The following is a 20148-nucleotide window of genomic DNA, read 5'->3' on the forward strand; positions in this document are numbered from 1 at the left end:
ACAAGGAGGTGAGAGAGAAAAAAACATGGAGCAGAATGGTTCATACCGATGCGAGTGTATGCTCCATGCGCATCATCAACAGGGGTAGGGTGCGCTAAAGACAGCAGGTCCGACCTCATACTGCTTAGAAAAGTGTTCAAAAATATCGATAAATGAGCTACATCCATTTTTTTAATTTTTTTTTTTTACACAGCAGACTGTCCGAAACTAAAACTGTGCTGGGGCTTCATAAATATGGCACCTGGCCCGAAACTATGTGGCAAATTTGCCAAAAAACTGGGGTACTGCATTGATATATTCTCCTTTTTTTTATGTATTTACTCCAAATATTTGGCATACATGCATTGATACCATCCTGGGTATCAATACAACTCCTCAGATATATCATTGTGAGAAAGAAAGTCCAAGCAAGAGGGTTCCTCAAACTAATCTGCTCCCCCAGAATGTAACAGATGTAATTGACTGCAAAGGATTTGCAACCAAGTATTAAAAAGTAAAAGTTTGATTTATGATTATTATTCTGTCCCATTACTTTTGGTCCCTTAACAAGTGGGAGGCACATATACAAACGGTTGTAATTCCTGCACCGTTCACCTGATTTGGATGTAAATACCCTCAAATTAAAGCTGACAGTCTGCAGTTAAAGCACATCTTGTTTGTTTCATTTCAAATCCATTGTGGTGGTGTACAGTCGTGGCCAAAAGTTTTGAGAATGACACAAATATTAGTTTTCACAAAGTTTGCTGCTAAACTGCTTTTAGATCTTTGTTTCAGTTGTTTCTGTGATGTAGTGAAATATAATTACACGCACTTCATACGTTTCAAAGGCTTTTATCGACAATTACATGACATTTATGCAAAGAGTCAGTATTTGCAGTGTTGGCCCTTCTTTTTCAGGACCTCTGCAATTCGACTGGGCATGCTCTCAATCAACTTCTGGGCCAATTCCTGACTGATAGCAACCCATTCTTTCATAATCACTTCTTGGAGTTTGTCAGAATTAGTGGGTTTTTGTTTGTCCACCCACCTCTTGAGGATTGACCACAAGTTCTCAATGGGATTAAGATCTGGGGAGTTTCCAGGCCATGGACCCAAAATGTCAACGTTTTGGTCCCCGAGCCACTTAGTTATCACTTTTGCCTTATGGCACGGTGCTCCATCGTGCTGGAAAATGCATTGTTCTTCACCAAACTGTTGTTGGATTGTTGGAAGAAGTTGCTGTTGGAGGGTGTTTTGGTACCATTCTTTATTCATGGCTGTGTTTTTGGGCAAAATTGTGAGTGAGCCCACTCCCTTGGATGAGAAGCAACCCCACACATGAATGGTCTCAGGATGCTTTACTGTTGGCATGACACAGGACTGATGGTAGCGCTCACCTTTTCTTCTCCGGACAAGCCTTTTTCCAGATGCCCCAAACAATCGGAAAGAGGCTTCATCGGAGAATATGACTTTGCCCCAGTCCTCAGCAGTCCATTCACCATACTTTCTGCAGAAGATCAATCTGTCCCTGGTGTTTTTTTTGGAGAGAAGTGGCTTCTTTGCTGCCCTTCTTGACACCAAGCCATCTTCCAAAAGTCTTCACCTCACTGTGCGTGCAGATGCGCTCACACCTGCCTGCTGCCATTCCTGAGCAAGCTCTGCACTGGTGGCACTCCGATCCCGCAGCTGAATCCTCTTTAGGAGACGATCCTGGCGCTTGCTGGACTTTCTTGGACGCCCTGAAGCCTTCTTAACAAGAATTGAACCTCTTTCCTTGAAGTTCTTGATGATCCTATAAATTGTTGATTGAGGTGCAATCTTAGTAGCCACAATATCCTTGCCTGTGAAGCCATTTTTATGCAACGCAATGATGGCTGCACGCGTTTCTTTGCAGGTCACCATGGTTAACAATGGAAGAACAATGATTTCAAGCATCACCCTCCTTTTAACATGTCAAGTCTGCCATTTTAACCCAATCAGCCTGACATAATGATCTCCAGCCTTGAGCTCGTCAACATTCTCACCTGAGTTAACAAGACGATTACTGAAATGATCTCAGCAGGTCGTTTAATGACAGCAATGAAATGCAGTGGAAAGTTTTTTTTGGGATTAAGTTAATTTTCATGGCAAAGAAGGACTATGCAATTCATCTGATCACTCTTCATAACATTCTGGAGTATATGCAAATTGCTATTATAAAAACTTAAGCAGCAACTTTTCCAATTTCCAATATTTATGTAATTCTCAAAACTTTTGGCCACGACTGTACAGAGCCAAAAATGTTAGAATTGTGTCTATGTCCCAATATTTATGGACCCGACTGTAGATTCTTGGGTAAATTGCACCAAAGTGTGAGGCAATTTGGCACATCTGTTTATAGCAATCATGTACCCCTAGACCAACAGAGGGGTGTAGCCCAATATGCAACATAGGCCCAAATTGCTCCACAATTCTGGAGAAAAATCTGATCCAAACTAATCCAACCAGTAGTTGGTTTAGAGTCAGAGAAAAGTGTCCGTCCCTGCACCACATTTAGGGCTCATGTACACGAACGTGACCTGTTTTGCCATCCGCAAAACATGGATACCGGCCGTGGGCGTTCCGCGCTATAATAGAACATGTTCTATATTTTAACGGATGCCATGGAATGGACATAAGGATGCGGAGAGCACGCAGTGTCCTGTCCGCATCATTGAAGTGAATGGGCCCGCAAAAAAGCGGATCGGATGTGGACCAAAAATACGTTCGTGTGCATGTGCCCCTGTGATAAATCTAGTGCAGGTCTAGACAGCCTGGCTAAGCTTATGCCATCTATAGGATTAGTAGATCTGCCCTTTTAAATTCAAGATTAGCAGTATAACTTCAGGTGCACTTAGCTCCTCCCACTATTCCATAAGAAAAAGTATGCAAATAAGCTCACCCTTCCCATGAAGCACTTCCTGAAAAGAAGTCTCCATATCCCTGCAGTGTGTCTTCAATGAGAGGAAGTGTTACTATGGGGCACGATGATTTCTGTAAGGAATATAGGGGAGAGCACCAGTTTTCTGGTGGGGAAAAAAGTAGCAAAACCGTGTTTGTGACTTTTTAAACACCATTGCAACAAAATATTGTTCCAAGTGGCGTTTCTACTCTACTTTCCCGTCAGCAGGCCAGGGATATTAATCTTCTTTTGTGCCAGTTTTCTGGTGTAGAAGATGACTTGAAAATCTACAGCAGCTTGAAGACTTAGAATTTAGTCTAGGAGCACAGACTGCCAGAAGATGCAACTAGTCATAAGTTAGTTATATTGAATGTAAAGAGAACAAAATTAATAAACGTGGGGAAAAGGTATCTTTAAAATAGAAGGGACATTACCAACCGTGAATTTATAGTCTAAAATTTAGGAAAACCCGCAAAATTATATGAACCAAAAATAAGTGTTATATAGGAAGATCAAACGCCTGTTTGAAAAGTAAGGTTTTCAGTGCACGTCTGAATGAGAGAAGACTGGGAATCATTTTCAGGGCCAGAGGTAGGTGGTTCCAAAATCTGGCCCCTTGAGACGAAAAGGATCTACCTCCACGTCTGATCTTGTTAACTTGCGGGATGTTAAAATTCGCAGAGTTACTAGACCTCAATGTCCTCAACGGGGCGTACCTGGTGAATTTACGTCGCAGGTACAGGGGCCCCTACACCATGGAATACCCTATGCATGAAGCATCCAATCTTGAACATGACCCGTTGCTGGCCAGTGCAAGGCATTAAGAGAGGGAGTAATATGCTCTCGACAGGCAACACCCGTTAGTGGCATTCTGCACAAGTTGAAGTCTATACAAGTTCTTCCTAGGGAGTCCCATGTACAAGGCATTACAATAGTCCAACCGACTGCTGATCGCTGCTCCGACCAAGGCTTTCCTGAGAGGGGCTTCGATGTATTTTAAGATCCTCCTCAGAAGTTTCAGCTGGTAGTGACAGGTACTAACCACCTGATTTATCTGAGGAGCCAGGGTTAATCTGGAGTCCAAGACCACTCCCAATTCCCTGACCTGGATGGCTGTCTCAGGGACAGGTCCAAAAGACAATGGCCATTGGGGTGCTGAGGGTGTAATTTTCTGGTCACTGAATGTAATACATTCAGTTTTGGTGCCATTAAGCTTTAGATGATTGGCACTCATCCAGTGATCGATCTCCAAGAGACATCCGGCCAGATCGACCTGATGATGTCGGCCAATGGTCTCAGATAGATGTTGAACAAGACTGGGGATAGTGCCGAGCCTTGTGGTAGTCCACAGGACAGTGGGAGATCGGCTGAGTGAAATACCCCCAGCTTCACTCGTTGTACCCTGTCCTGGAGAAATGAGACCATCCATGCCAAGGCCTTTCCATCTAATCCGGCTACCACTTTCAACCGGTTCAGTAACACTTGATGGTCAATAGTGTCAAAAGCGGATGATAGGTCCAGAAGGACTAGGACCATAGAGTCGTTCTGGTCTAATACCAACAGTAGATCGTCCTGGACATTGACCAGAGCGGTGTCAGTACCCCTTCCGGGTCGGAATCCCGACTGGAAGTCGTCAAGAATGTGATTGGCCTCCAGATATCCCTGTAGTTGTGCAACAACCTCCCTCTCGCCTATCTTTGCAGCGAATGGCTGTCCCGAAATCGGTCTAAGGTTACTCAGATCGGTCACAGGTAGCACGGGTTTCTTAGGCAGGGGTGTCACCACTGCCTGCTTCGGAATAGCCGGCACCTGACCGCTGGAAAAGGAACTATTTATAATGTCTCGAATGTATGGTGCCATTGCAACCGCGGCGGACTTCCCCACGGCCACCGGGCATGGGTCTAGAGGCGAGGAGGAGGATCTAAGAGCTCCAATGATTTCAATCGTTCTCTCCTCAGAGATGGACTGAAATTCTGTGAGGGAATAGGGTAAGGTTGAGAGTGAAGAAGAAAGTGTCTCGTCCGTCCTATGAACCATAGGGATATTGTCCCTAAGTTTCTTGATTTTTTCAGCCAAGTAGTCGGCCATTTGCTGGCACAGTGCTCCGTCGTTGCAATCTTACATCTAGGATTGGCTAGTTCTTTAGCCACTTTGAAAAGTTCTCTGGTGTTGTTAGCCGCATTGCCTATTTTATTTGAGTAGTATGTTCTTTTGGTATTTTTAATATTATCTCTATACTTTCTCATACTTATTTTGTATTTAATTTTGGTGTCTTCTATGGGATTTTTTTCTCCAGGCCTTTTCAAGGGCTCTGGTAGTCTTTTTATCCTCTCTTAATTCAACAGTGGACCAAGGCGGGTTTTTTTAATAGGTGGACGAGGTTGCCGTTTATGTTTCATAGGTGCTAAGGTGTTTAGTGTGGCCTCTATACAATCATTAAAAGCTGTTGCTTCCGTGGATTCTATGGAGCAGAATAAATCTGTTATTCAGATTCTCCTTAAAGCTATTGCCAAATTCCTCCAAATTAAGAATTTTCTAATTTCTTTGTTGGGTGAGAGTCTCATCTCTCACTGGAAAATGAGGAGCTTTTTTTTTTTTTTAAAAACTTTCAAGTTTTATTGATTTTTCAGCATAAGAAAATCAGACAGTAAATATGTCACTTGCATAAGCCAGAACAATGTTAAGATTTGCATAGTACAACTTTGGCATTCATATTGTGATGCTACATAATATATGCAAAGCATAATGGTGACATATACAACAGATTGTAACATAGTCATTCCAAGAACAAAAGTAATAAATTGAATCCAGAACTTGTGATCCATTTCTAAGATATAATTTATTCTATACTTTAGCGTGCCCCCATATGTGTTTACCTTACACCTTTATCCATCCGCCGTCCTCCGTCCACCGCTCTCTCCCGCCATATATGTATACCACCTCATCAGTCACTACAGAGCTATAGAATGAATCTTAACTGCGAACGGGCAAGAGTTCCACAATTCCCACCTTTTGTGAGCCCTTAGGCGTTCCGAGTGAGAGTCTGCATATATATATTCATGTTGCATATACTGGTTAACTAGTGAGATCACATCAGATACCTGAGGAGTAATGGGCATCTTCCAGGAGGTCGCGATAAGCTTCCTTGCAGCCGAGAGAATGCCCATCACAACCGGTCTATGGTAGTGAGGTAAAACTCCTATTCCGATGGACAGCACAGCTAATGGAGGGTCAAGGGGGATCCGGAAGCCCGCCACTGTCGAGATAAGGTCAAAGATCTTCCTCCAAAAAGGGAGAATAATAGGGCACGACCACCACATATGTGATAAGCTTCCCTTCTCCCCACAATTCCTCCAACAGTTTGAACTATATTCAGGATCCATGTGTGCTATACGGGCTGGAGTCAAGTACCATCTAAGTTGTATTTTCCTATTTTGTTCAATGTGATTAATGCATTTGGCAGTAGCTATCGTCCAGTGGAAAGCATCCCTCCACTCCCCGACCGACCAAGAGCTCTCAAATTCTTCTTCCCATTTCACCATAAAGTTCAATTTTGTTTCTAGAGTAGGGTCAAGTGCATGATATGCAGTAGCTAGATCTTTCCCCTGACCCGTCGTACTAATAAAGTATTTACCAAAAGGGGTAATTTTATTCAATGAAACAATAGGAGGTCTCGGTCTTTGCAGCATATGCCTAACTTGTAGGTATTGATAGAAACAAGTATTAGGTATACCATAATTTTGGTGCAAGGTCTCAAATGTTTTCATAATGTCACCTTCATACAACTGATCTAAATATATGATACCTGCTTCCTCCCATTTCTCTAAGGAGAGATCGGGAACCCCATACGTAAGCGCAACCAGTGGAATCTCAGATCTCTTAGGTGAGAAAAGCAACCCTTTCTCTATATAATTGGACCAGGTCCAAACTGCCGCTTGCATAGTCAAGAGAGGGGGTGAAGATTTAGGCGCTTCCAGGGAAAGGGCGGCAAGAAAGCCTGGAAGAGAACCCCGTTTTGAGGAGCTTTTTTTTTAAAGGGGGGATAGTTTGAGTAAAAAGTATATTTTTATGATCAGTCCACACCAGATCATGTATGGATTGGACCTGTATCTCCACCCCGGATGTCAGAATCCAGTCCAGGATGTGGCCGCCCCTGTGAGTCGGGGAGGTCACCTCCTGCATGAAGCCAATGGTCTCAAGGGATGTCAATAATAGCTGGGTTTGGACATTGCGCAGACATTGAGAACAGAACTCCAGTGTATACAGAAACATTATTATTCCACACCACCGATCATGGAGACCCTCCAAAATCTAAAAACTTAGATAAAACATTAACATCATGCAGTTATCCACAATCACCACCTTTTGAAATATGGTAAAAGCGCAGTGTGTAAACCCAGCCTAACGCCTGCACAGCTATTCAGCGGGGACAGCTAGAGACATTCACACCCCACATACCGAGTGTCATCCAAAAAGAAGGTGACTGGAAGGGTGGTGTCACACAAGTTTTTTTGTAGCAGTTTTTTTTTAGTCAAAGCCGAAGGTGGATCCAGCAGGAACAAGAAGTATAAGGGTGCTGTCACAGGTGGCAGAAAAATCTGAGAGAGAATCCGCAGGTGCGAATCTTTACCAAAGTGCAGATTTTGACGCACAGATTTTGGGGTGGTTTTCTGTGCAGATTACATCCACACAGACATTCTGCTTTGGAAAAGGCGCAGCACATCATTACTTACGGGGAGCACAGGGCAGGGACTGACTCTTTTCACCCCCAAAGGATAACAAGGGGGGGGGGGGGGGGGAGTCTTTATGTGGCATAATTTCTGCAGGATTTTTCCACCACGTGTGAAGGCACTGCGCGTGTGCCGCGGATAACTTCACATAACCGGAATACCCCTTTCCAAGAGTCGGCTAACAGCTCTCTCTCCCGATCTCCCACAAAAATGCATGTTTGAAGAATGGGAGAAAGCAACTGCCACACACCTCTGGCAGCGGCTTATGTCCCCGAAAACCAAAGCGTTGGGCATGGTTTTAAGCAACTTGCTCGATATTTATCAATCTGCCATCAGGAAAAAGTTGAGAGGTCCCCTATAAACATTATACAGCTGGCCAATCATGCATACAATGCGTATGGCCAGCTTTAGGGGTTCTGGTCTGCTTTCTCTGCTGACAAACTAGGGAACTACAGTACAAGGAGTTTTATTACAATCCACTCATCCTCAATAAAAGCATATACTCCCATAGCTGGATCTGGTAAGGTCTGGCAGAGAAAGCATCTACAGTGATCCTCTTGGGAAAAAAAAAAAAAAAAAAAACACACCACGTTGAGAAGACCACACTTAATCTAGAGAATTTGCTCTGGTTTATTGTCTATTTGAGGATCATCCCTTTTCTCAACATCATAATCAACTGAGTTTATTTATATTTATACATAGTATGCACGGACCACTAGGAAGTCATTCTTTTGAGGAAGAAAGAACCCCTTCCCTCCTTCATAGGGAAGAAGACGATCTAGAATCTCCATTTGGTAAAATTTTTGAAGGGTGAAAATTTAACCATGATGAAAACTTGTATTGGAGTTCCACTTTAAAAAGGTGCTGTCTGATGAAAACTACCTCTGTCCATTTGCCTTAATAGAGCATATGGAAGGTCTCCTGTTCGGGACACCTATGACTGACAACTGGGGCGATTACAGCCTGCAAGAGTGTTTCAATCGACGATATAAAAAGGCAAGTGGCGATAGTTTCAAGTGTCTTTCACAAGGCCTAATATGAAGTGAATGAGGGATGAATGATTGTTTTTATGGTCATTTGCCCCCATTCCCTTTGCATATAGACGGCAGCACATCCCCTGTTAATACGTGACGAACAAACAAAGAATTGTGGTGCCATATGCAAGATGAAATCTGAGCATTTGCTGATTTGTTGGGTTGATCAGAGTCACCTTTCCGCGGGCCAGTTATCTGGTATTAACGTGTAAAGTTGATTGACACAAAGGGGTATGGCTACATGGCAAAATGTGTTGCGTGACAAAATTTATCTCAATGGTGTCGCTGTAGGACATTCAACATGTTGCGAACGCGAAAGTTGCAGACAAAATCAGCCCTGGATGGATTTTTTGCCACTGTCCGATTGCAGCATGTAGCCGGTCCCTAAAAGGACCCTTGAATGAACAGTCATTCATTTGAATGGCAGCCGAGTAATCCTACAGTTCGAAAAGTTGGAAAAGTTGAACCCATGCATTCATGAGGCAACATAGACGACAGGCACAAGCACCGCACACAGAATACACATGCAGACCAGGAGTTCACTTCTACATTTGGTGACCACTATGGCCCACGACTTCAAAAATAAAACTCAGTAACCCAGCAATGTAGAAAGGGGAAACCATGTTACTCTTTATTTAAGCTTCCTTGGGAAACCATTTGCAAAGACGAAATTACTTTGCTTTATGTATAAGTCGCCGGCCACCAGGTATTTCATGATAAAAAATAAGTTATCTCCAGTGGAAAAAAAATTACAAAACAAGGTCAAATTTCTTCAATTCCAAGTTAAATCATGTTCCAAGATCTGCTTATATACATCCACAATGTACAAAACAAGTTACATTTAAAAAGGAGGAGGGGAGGGGGGGGGGGGGGGGTCATGTAGTGCCGAGAAACTGTTATTTGAAGTCTGGAATTTCTTTAAAGCCAAGGAGTTTCCATAACATGTCCCCAAGGGTCTGGAGCATGACTGTCACTTCACACCACGGTACCGCTTCTTCACGTCCTTCGTGTCTTTTGTCTTTTTTGAAGTCTTTTTGCATCCTCTGGGTTGGCAGTGTCAGCTCCTGTCTGTCCAAGAGCACGAACTCCTTGCAGACGGCTTGTCAGCTGCAGCAGCAGGGGAACCAACTAGCAAGAAGAAGGCAAGGGAATCATGACCGGAGAAGACAGGTGACTTTATGGGGAAAACATTTTTTTACTGTGAGCCCTGGTCTCCTCTATGCACCAATCTACAAACAATAAACAGGGCTCCAGCTCACTGTCTATACATTACTGGTATGTAGCATGCACTGTGAAAGATGGCAGTAGTAAAGGTGGCAGCCAGTGTCAGTGACACTGTAGAATTGTGCGAGTGGTAGTTATTTATCAAAGAGAAGCTCGCTTTGGGGTTTCCGGATAGCATTGGCATTATTTAAAGAGGACCTTTCACTTGTATACAAACTAAAAACCATCTATATCAGTGGGCAGAGCGGTGCCCAGGGGTCCCCCTGCACTTACTAGTATGTCTGGGCGCCGCTCCGTTCGCCCGGTATAGGCTCCGGTGTCTGCGCTCACTGGACTGATTTTTTTGTATGAGGCGTGTCCCTTGCTGCAGCGCTGGCCAATCGCAGCGCACAGCTCATAGCCTGGCTATGAGCTGTGCGCTGCGATTGGCCAGCGCTGCAGCAAGGGACACGCCTCATACAAAAAATCAGTCCAGTGAGCGCAGACACCGGAGCCTATACCGGGCGAACGGAGCGGCGCCCAGACATACTAGTAAGTGCAGGAGGACCCCTGGGCACTGATATAGATGGTTTTTAGTTTGTATACAAGTGAAAGGTCCTCTTTAAGGCTACTTTCACACTTACGTTTTTACTGGATCCACTTCCGTACTGATAATACAACAGTCTGTATCCGTCATGAATGGATCTGGTTGTATTATCTTTAACATGGCCAAGACGGATCCGTCATGAACACCACTGAAAGTCAATAGGGGACAGATGCATTTTCTATTGTGTCAGAGAAAACGGATCCGTCCCCATTGACTTGCATTGTGGGTCATGCCGGATCAGTTGTGCTCCGCACCCCATGGTGGAAAGAAAACCGCAGCTTGCTGCGGTTTGTTCTCCGGTATGGGAACGCAACCAAACAGAACGGAATGCATTTTGGAGCACTCCGTTCTGTTCCATTTTGTCCCCACTGACAATGAATGGGGACAAAACGGAAGAGTTCTTCTCCAGTATTGAGATCCTATGACAGATCTCAATACTGGAAAAGAGAAACGCTAGTGTGAAAGCAGCCTAAGCCATGTGCAAGTGGGCTGAGGGGCTTACTGGTTATTAGGCCAATATTAAAAGTATTAAAAAAATAAATAAATCAGATTAAAAAAATATGTATTAAGGAAGGAATTAAAGAGTACCTATCAGGAGGACTAACCCTATTAAACCGATCACACTGCCTAGTAAAGGGGATCCTGCTGATTAAAATGATACCCGTCTTGTGAAAATCGGTTGTAGTGTTCCTTAGAGAGAGAGAAAAAAGGCTTTTATTACTTCTGCAAATGAGGGCTTCAGTGCACCAAGGGAGGTGGACAGCACTAGAAAACATAGGACTGGGGGTCTAGCCCCCTGCCCCTCGGTGCACTGAAGCCATCATCTGAATAAGGAATAAAAGTCTTCTCTCGGGAACATCCCAACAGATTTTCATAACACTGGCATCACTGTAATCAGCATGATCAACCCTACCAAGCAGTATGCCTGGTTTAATGGAGTTGATCCTGCTGACAAGTGCTCTTTAAAATAAAAATAAAAAATCAAGCTTAGCACACGTAAAATACGACACTAAAATAAACCCGCTGTTTCCTTCTTTTTCCCACTACTTGAATTTCTACCTTAAGGGGATTCGGTCACCTTGGACAAGGCTTATTAAAGAGGTTGTCCCACGAAAAATATTCTACATTTTTCAAACCAGCACCTGGATCTGAATACTTTTTTTATTTTTATTTTTTAATAAAATCTCTGTATAGCGCCAATTGCGGTCTGCCCTTTTTCTAAATTCTCTGTCCTGCTGAGGTTGACATACATGCTCCGTGCCAGCCTGAAATAAATCTAGCAGAACAATTGGAGCAGTGAGCGTGGAGATCTGTGAGGTGCAGGGCTGGTTCTACAGATTGCCATGTACTATATGATGCCCGATTTTCATTTTTTACATTAATCATGGGATAGCCCCTTTAACTACAGTAACGCACGAATGGCACACACGCCAGTGACTTCGGTCATTTTTATCCCTATATTAACTTCGGTGTCCGTCCGCCCCCCCGAGGACTCCTCCTGGGGTCACTTCCATTATGTGGCATGCTCATGGGTCCTCTGTATGCTCTGCATGGGCAATTTGAGGGCGAACAGCGGGGGAGTCGGGGTGAGCATATCGATGAAAATTACTGATGCAAGCCCTCTCCATGCTGTACTTAATAGGCATGATCCCTTTAAACCTCCATACTGTTGAGGGTTCACAGATGACAGAAGCAGGCGAAGCAATCCGTTTTCTTGCACCCCCAGCAATCCGCTGTGATGATCAGGGGCCGCTGCAGCCACACATTTCCCCTAAATGGCCTTTCATGTAATGCTCTCCGTTCTGCACAGAGGTTGCGTCTGAAGCCCCCATAACCTAGTAAGTCGCCATCAATGTGGACAAGCAACTATAAATGGATTTCTAAAAACCTTTAAAGCTCTTCTTGACTAAATGGAATCTATCAAATCCATCAACTATTACCTACAACAGAGGAGCAGGCCATTTCCCATTTGGCTTGCATGCAGCACATCCGAACATCATCTTCTAGGCAATTTAAACAATCAGGCAGACGCGTGCATTTACATTCTGATTAATAGGAGCCCTGCTAGAGTCAGGGACTACTGTGACTCTAATTGACCGGCCTAATACGTGTTAGCAAATGACAGTGCGACCCATACGTAGAAGCCGGCACTTTCCTCTGACTCCTAATTATACCCGGGGTTTACCTAATGCATTTGGCTGTAAAATAAAATTAAAAATAAAAAAAAGCATTTAAAATTTTCCAATGCAACCTGCTACAATGTAACAGGACGCAGCACATGGAACTCTCAGAGCTGGATCTCTTCTGTGCAATTAATGACACAGTCTGACCTATGCTCCGGCCAAAAACTATTTACACATGTCAAGTTAACAAAGTGTGACGGATGCGTCCAGGCATCTCCCCGGCATCCTATGTAACGAGAAAGCACAGGCACACAGCGCTCATTACTCAGGCTCTTAAGCCATCACTATCAATACACTAAAGGTCGTCCTCGTAATGAGAGGTTTCAGATGCAGTCTACTTAAAGGTAGCGGAACGCCCTAGGGAAGGGTTCATTTATTGGGAAAGTTACTGGAAATGAGAGAAACTATCCAAACTTAAAATATAAAGGCCGAGTAAAACTCTGAGAATCCCCATTAATGGAAGTCTCCGAACATGTGGTTGTCTCGTATACTTTATATTACGGGGCTGTATAACAATGTACGTATGACTTAGACGTACTGTAGGTTCCGACAGACGAAGGTCAGCACCAAAGCGATGTCGGAGCACTGTGATCCAGGAGATCATCTGCAGGCGAAAACTACGGGACACATTTATTAAGACCGGCGTCTAATACAGCCCTAAGTTGGCGGTGGATCTGCCGGCCTCTCCATAACTTCGGCGAATCCAGCGCCAGTTTTAATTGTAAGACTGCTTCCGAGCTGTATTACACCCAGACCTTTTTCTATGCCTGAAACAGGCGCAGAAAATGGTAAATGAGACAGGCCTGCCAGCCCGTCTCCTTCTCCGCCACGAGCACTTATTTAGACCTGGCGTGAGCGGGGCGAAATCGTGGATTGCGGAGCAACTGGCAGCAATCTGCGCCTGAAATACACCTAATTTAGGCATTTTTCAGAGTGATAAATGACCCCCTACATGTTCACTATGCCTGGAGGTTCACAGCGTATATCAGGAAATTGTGCATAAAGTCACACGATGAACGTATTATTGGACTTGCTCCTTTCCTAAGCAGGCCAGAGACGGGGAGCATTAAAAAATAAATGGTCATCTAGTTTATCGGGGAATTCAGAGTTAATCTTCAATTTAGGACCCTCCATCTATTAGCAGAGGGTGGCTATAAAGAGCATCACTACCTCCACCATGTATGGACAGCCCAAGGGAAAGAGGCAATGCCACATATCTCCTCCACATGCTGATGGACTCCACCCTAAGAATTCTGTTTGATAGGGGTCTTGTGAGGGATCCGATGATAAGCATAGGGTCCGACTACATGGAGACATGAAGATGCGCAGCCAAAAATGATGGTGACATGTCACGTGACTTTTTTTGTAATGATAGTCAATGGTGTCGCCATGCAACATGCTGCAACGTGACAGTCGCAAAAATATCCATCCAAGTTGGATTTTTTGCCACTGACTCATTACAAAAAAGTTGCATATTTTTTATGCAAAACATGTCGTGGCGTAGCCAGACCCTTATTGTTGGGTAGCCTGGCAAAGTGGACATCCTCCACAGGATGCTCCCAAATGTGCGCAGACTATTTCCACAGCAAGTGAATGGCGTTTAGTATAATTCAAGCTCATTTTTGGCGCCAACTCAACCCCTATGTTAACTAACCTAATGCACACCTACGTAGAATGTGACATAAGACCCTTACTAATCCTTGAGGGCAGTAGTCACCCTGGTGTAGAGGCTTTACCTGGCACACATGCGTGCTGCTATTTATATTCAGATTTAATGGATCCGGCAGGCTGTTCTGGCAGAGAGTTCAACAGATCCGGCCTAGCCAGATACTGCCGTTCTTCATCGGACCCCATTGACTGGGATCTAGAGGCAATCCATGGAAAACCGGCACTTATGCTGAAAAGCAGATGACTCCCACTATAGTCAATGGGGTACGGTAGTGAATGCCAGTATCCGGCTAGGTCGTATCCAGTGAACTCTGGCAGGCTGTTCTCTACCAAGACAGCACACCGGATCAGTGAAACGGGAGGTATCAGTGCTCCAGACAAAAAAAAATGACCAGGAGCCATTGGCTCCTAAACTAAAAAATTTAGGAGCCAAATTACATTTTTTAGTCGCCAAATTTAAAATGCATATAATTAAAAAAAAGGACTTTGAGAAGATGAGACGCAGGTGCACTACATATAGGAGAATACAGCACCACATGCCTCTCACATCCAGGGACATTTTCTGGGGAACAAGGTGACTAAAAATGGCGAATTGCGTGGTTTAGAGTTTTTTTTTTTCTGTTACGGCCTTCACCGAGCGGAAATATTTTTAAATATTTTAATAGCTCACACTTTTTGGGATGTGGCGATATGTAATATGTTCTTTATTGTTTGTAAATTTTATATGTAAAACTGGGAAGGGGGCCATTTAAACTTTTAGTATTTTGGTGTTTTTTTTTACTTTTTATTTAATAACCATTTCTTCCCTTAGGGACTAGAACCTGGATCTTTTCTTCCCTTGTCCTATTCACCCTGATAGAGATCTATCAGGGTGAATAGGAGCTCACATGTCTCCCTGCTGCCCTGTGCTCTGTGCACACAGCAGCAGGGAGCTGAACATGGCAGCCAGGGCTTCAGTAGCGTCCTGGCTGCCATGGTAACGATCTGAGCCCCAGCAGTGTAATCTGCCACTGCCACCACTGGAGGGGATGGGGACCCTGTGGCCACCATATAACAATGGGGGGGAGACGGGGACTACTTGTGGCCAGTGATAATGGGGGGGGGGGGGGGGGGGGGGGGAAGAGGCTTTGGGAGAGCGCACTGCACCACCAATGATTGTTTAAAGAGGACCTTTCGTGGGTCCAAAGAATATGAACTTAATAGCAGGCTGCATAGAGCGGCGCCCAGGGATCTAAGTGCACTTACTATTATTCCTGGGCGCCGCTCCGTTCGTCCGCTGTGGCCCCTGGTATTTTCAGCATTCAGAGGAAGGAGGAGGAGACGCCAGTGTGTCCCCTTCTCCCTGACAGCAGCGCTGACCAATCACAGCGCAGAGCTCAGAGCCAGGGAGGTTTTTTTCTCCCTGGCTCTGAGTTCTGTGCTGTGATTGGACAGCGCTGCTGTTATGGAGACGGAGACACACTGGCGTCTCCTCCTCCTTCCTCTGAATGCTGAAAATACCGGGGGCCACAGCGGACGAACGGAGCGGCGCCCAGGAATAATAGTAAGTGCACTTAGATCCCTGGGCGCCGCTCTATGCAGCCTGCTGATAAGTTCATATTCTTTGGACCCATGAAAGGTCCTCTTTGACTCATTTATACAAGTGTCGGCAGCGGTATCACAGACCGGGCACCCGGCCTCAATAACAGGGCATGCGATCTGGGGCACCTGAGGGGTTAATGGCCGCGGATCGCCTGCCCTGTTATTGAGGCCGGGTGCCGGGTCTGTGATACCGCTGCCTATACTTATGTTTTACATTCATTGGTGGCGCAGTGGCGACAGCTCCTCCCCTCCTCCTCCCCTGCTATATCCCCATTGGTGGTAGTGGCGGCAGAGTCACAGTGGAGAGGGAGGGATTCCTTCCTTCTCCACTGTGCGGTGTGCTAGTGAAGAGAACTTAGGCTGCGCAGGATCGCAGCGGTACAGTCGCAAATGGCGACAAGACTAAAAAAGGAGACTTTTGTATTACTTACCAGTAAAGTCTCTTTCTCGCTCTTCCTTGGGGGACACAGGAAACCATGGGTATAGCTCTGCTCCCTAGGAGGCGTGACACTAAGTGAAAGCTGTAAGCCCCTCCTCCATCAGCTATACCCTTCAGCCTGGAGAAGAGACTGCCAGTTGCGTGTCCAAGTAGTGAAAGATAACCACCAACCGGAAAAAAGAACCGTCAAGCCCCAACGGGGGCAACCAAGCCGGAACCACAACTGTAAACCCAAATGAAGGGCGGGTGCTGTGTCCCCCAAGGAAGAGCGAGAAAGAGACTTTACTGGTAAGTAATACAAAAGTCTCCTTTTCTCGCCCATATTCCTTGGGGGACACAGGAAACCATGGGACGTTCCAGAGCAGTCCCAGAAGGGAGGGACCAGAACAAACTAGACCAACATCAATCAACTGCCGCCTGCAACACCAGACGGCCTAAAGCAGCGTCAGCCGACGCATGAGTATGCACCCTGTAGAACTTGGTGAAGGTGTGCAAGGAGGACCAAGTGGCCGCCTTGCAAATCTGCTCCGTAGAAGCCCGATTTCTCTGAGCCCAGGAAGCCCCGACCGCTCTAGTGGAATGAGCGGTAACACCGAGGGGCGGAACCTTGCCCTTGGCGAGATAAGCCTCAGTAACAGCCATCTTGACAAAACGGGCGATAGCAACTTTGGATGCCGCCAACCCTCTGCGCGACCCCTCCGGAACCACAAAGAGCGAGTCAGTACGCCTGAAAGAGCTGGTTACCTCCAGGTAAACCTTGAGCGCCCTGACAACGTCCAGGCGATGAAGCTCCCTCTCCCTAGGGTGGGAAGGGGAAGGACACAAAGAGGGGAGAACGATGTCCTCGTTCAGATGAAAGGCGGAGACCACCTTAGGAAGGAAGGAAGGGACCGGACGAAGAACTACCTTGTCCTGGTGGAACACTAGGAAAGGTTCCAGACAGGAGAGTGCAGCCAATTCGGACACCCTCCGAAGAGAGGTGACGGCTACAAGGAAAAAAACCTTGCAGGACAGAAGTCGCAAGGAAACCGTCCGCAGAGGCTCGAAAGGAGAAGCCTGGAGCGCTGAGAGAACCAGGTTCAGGTCCCAGGGCGGTACCGGAGGCCGGTACGGGGGAACCGCGTGAGCCACGCCCTGAAGGAAGGTCTTGACAGGACCAAGGGGGGCCAGTGGGCGCTGAAACAAAATGGACAGCGCAGACACCTGACCCTTCAAAGAACTAAGACCCAGACCTTGGGCAAGTCCGCTCTGCAGGAAGGACAAAACGGTGGGGAGAGAAAAGCGGAGCGGAGGAATCCCCAGATCGGCACAGAACCCCAAATAGGTCCTCCAGGTCCTATAATAGATCCTAGAAGAGGACGGCTTGCGGGCACGGATCATGGTGCGGACGACGTCCGCAGAAAAACCCCTACGTGTCAGGACGGTGGTCTCAACAACCACGCCGTCAAACGTAGGGACCTTAAACGCGGGTGGAAGATCGGTCCCTGAGAGAGAAGATCTTCCCTGGCGGGCAGCGGCCAGGGCGCGTCTGCCAGGAGCAGCATGAGGTCGGCATACCAAGACCGGCGGGGCCAGTCCGGAGCGACCAGAATCACCGAGACGCCTTCCGCCGCGATCTTCCGAAGGACCTTGGGCAGGAGTGGGATGGGAGGGAATATGTATGGACGCGCGAAGCCTCGCCAAGGAAGAACGAGGGCGTCGGCTCCGCAAGCTCCCGGATCCCTGGCCCTGGACAGATAGGCGGGGACCTTGTGATTGAACTTGGAGGCCATGAGGTCCACGTCCGGTATGCCCCAACGAAGGCAAATTGCCTCGAATACCTCCGGGTGAAGAGACCACTCGCCGGGGTCGACAGTGGTGCGACTGAGGAAGTCCGCCGCCCAATTGTCCACCCCTGGAATAAAAATTGCCGATAGGGCCGGGACGTGGGCTTCCGCCCAACGGAGAATGCTGGAGACCTCCCTCATTGCAGCAGCGCTGCGAGTGCCCCCCTGGTGGTTTATGTACGCCACAGCCGTGGCGTTGTCCGATTGTACACGAACTGGATGACCCTTCAACAGATGAGTCCAGTGTCGTAGAGACAAAAGGGCCGCTCTCAGCTCCAGGACATTGATCGAGAGTTTGGACTCCAATGGAGACCAAATGCCCTGGACGGATCGGGGAGGAAACACGCCTCCCCAGCCCAAGAGACTGGCATCGGTTGTAACCACCAACCAGTTGAGTGGCAGAAAAGACCTGCCCAGAAGAGGGGACTGTAACCACCAGCGGAGAGATGACCTCACCGGAGGCGATAGATGGAAGGGATGATCCAGAGACTGCGGCGATTTGTCCCAGGAGGAGAGGATCGCCCGTTGGAGAGGGCGGGAGTGAAACTGCGCAAACGGGATCGCCTCGAAGCAGGCAACCATCTGCCCCAAGACCCGCATGCAGAAGCGGAAGGACGGTCGACGGTGGAGAAGGAGACCCCGAACCGCCCCACGGAGGATCAGACGTTTTTCCGAGGGAAGACGTACTTCCGCCGCTCCCGTGTCTAAAAGCATTCCCAGGAAGACCAGTTGTCTGGAGGGGGGAAGGGAGGACTTGGGGAAGTTGATGACCCAACCGAACCTCGTCAGAGTCTCTAGAGTGAGATCCACGCTGGCAACCGCTTGAGAAAGGGACGGAGCCTTGATGAGGATATCGTCCAAGTACGGTAGCAGAAAAACACCCCTGGAACGGAGTAAGGCCAAAACCGGGGCCAGGACCTTGGTGAACACCCGGGGGGCTGTTGCCAGCCCAAAGGGAAGGGCGACAAACTGGAAGTGGAGGTCCCCCACGGCGAATCGGAGGAAGCGATGGTGACACCGGGCTACCGGAACATGGAGGTAGGCATCCTGTATATCGATGGAAGACATGAAATCTCCCTGCTCCAGGGAAGCCACCGCGGAACGGAGGGACTCCATCCGAAACCGTCGAAGGAGGAGAAAACGGTTGAGCTTTTTGAGGTCCAAAATGGGCCGCACGGAACCTCCCTTCTTGGGAACTACAAAGAGGTTCGAGTAGAACCCTTGGAACCTTTCCTCTAGAGGAACGGGGGTAATCACCCCCCTGTCCAGTAAGGCTTGAACGGCCGCGGAGAACGCAACCGCGCGTTTCGGGTCCCGTGGCAGGCGGGAGCGAAAGAACCGATCTGGAGGGAAGGATGCAAATTCGATTTTGTATCCGGAGGACACAATTTCGAGGGCCCAGGCGTCGGAGACGTGAGCCAACCAGACGTCCCTGAAAAGGAGGAGCCGGCCCCCCACCCGGGTGGGTGGGGGCGCGCCTTCAGGCAGAGGATTGCTTTGCTGCGGGTGTGCGGGCAGCCTGCGGCTTGCGCCAGGAGGGCTGCGCCCGAAAAAAACGGCTTCCTATGCTTGTCCTGGGGAGGAGCCGAAGCGGCAGCTGTGGTGGGAGCCCCAGAGGCCCTGCGGGAGGCCCGAAAACGAGACGCACCAGGGCGTCCGCGGGGGGCGCCCCTGGCTTGGGGTTGAGGAAGATGGGTGCTTTTACCACCCGTGGCCTCCGAAATAAGTTAGTCTAGGCGGACCCCGAAAAGGCGGGAACCCGCAAACGGTAGCCCCGCCAAGGAACGTTTGGAGGCAGCGTCCGCTTTCCAAACCTTCAGCCAGAGCTCCCTCCTGACGGAAACTGCCAGGGCGGAGGAGCGTGCAATAAGGGCTCCCGCATCAAGGGAGGCCTCACAAACAAAATTCCCGGCCCGAACAATAAGCTGGGCCAAGGAACGCAGGTCCTGGATGGGGACGTCCGAGTCCAACTCCTGTT

General features: G+C 47.4%; 1 protein-coding gene across 1 annotated transcript in view; it reads right to left on the reverse strand.

Annotated features, from left to right (window-relative positions):
- Window positions 1-9275: 9275 nt before the first annotated feature.
- LOC121007531 (nodal modulator 3-like) overlaps window positions 9276-20148 on the reverse strand; it is a 102342-nt gene continuing 91469 nt past the window's right edge. The window contains 1 exon segment of the mRNA XM_040439519.1: window positions 9276-9791. Coding sequence (XP_040295453.1) covers window positions 9660-9791 — 132 coding nt within the window. The 3' untranslated portion in view covers window positions 9276-9659.

Source organism: Bufo bufo, chromosome 7, assembly GCF_905171765.1.
Source record: "Bufo bufo chromosome 7, aBufBuf1.1, whole genome shotgun sequence".
Taxonomy (NCBI): domain Eukaryota; kingdom Metazoa; phylum Chordata; class Amphibia; order Anura; family Bufonidae; genus Bufo; species Bufo bufo.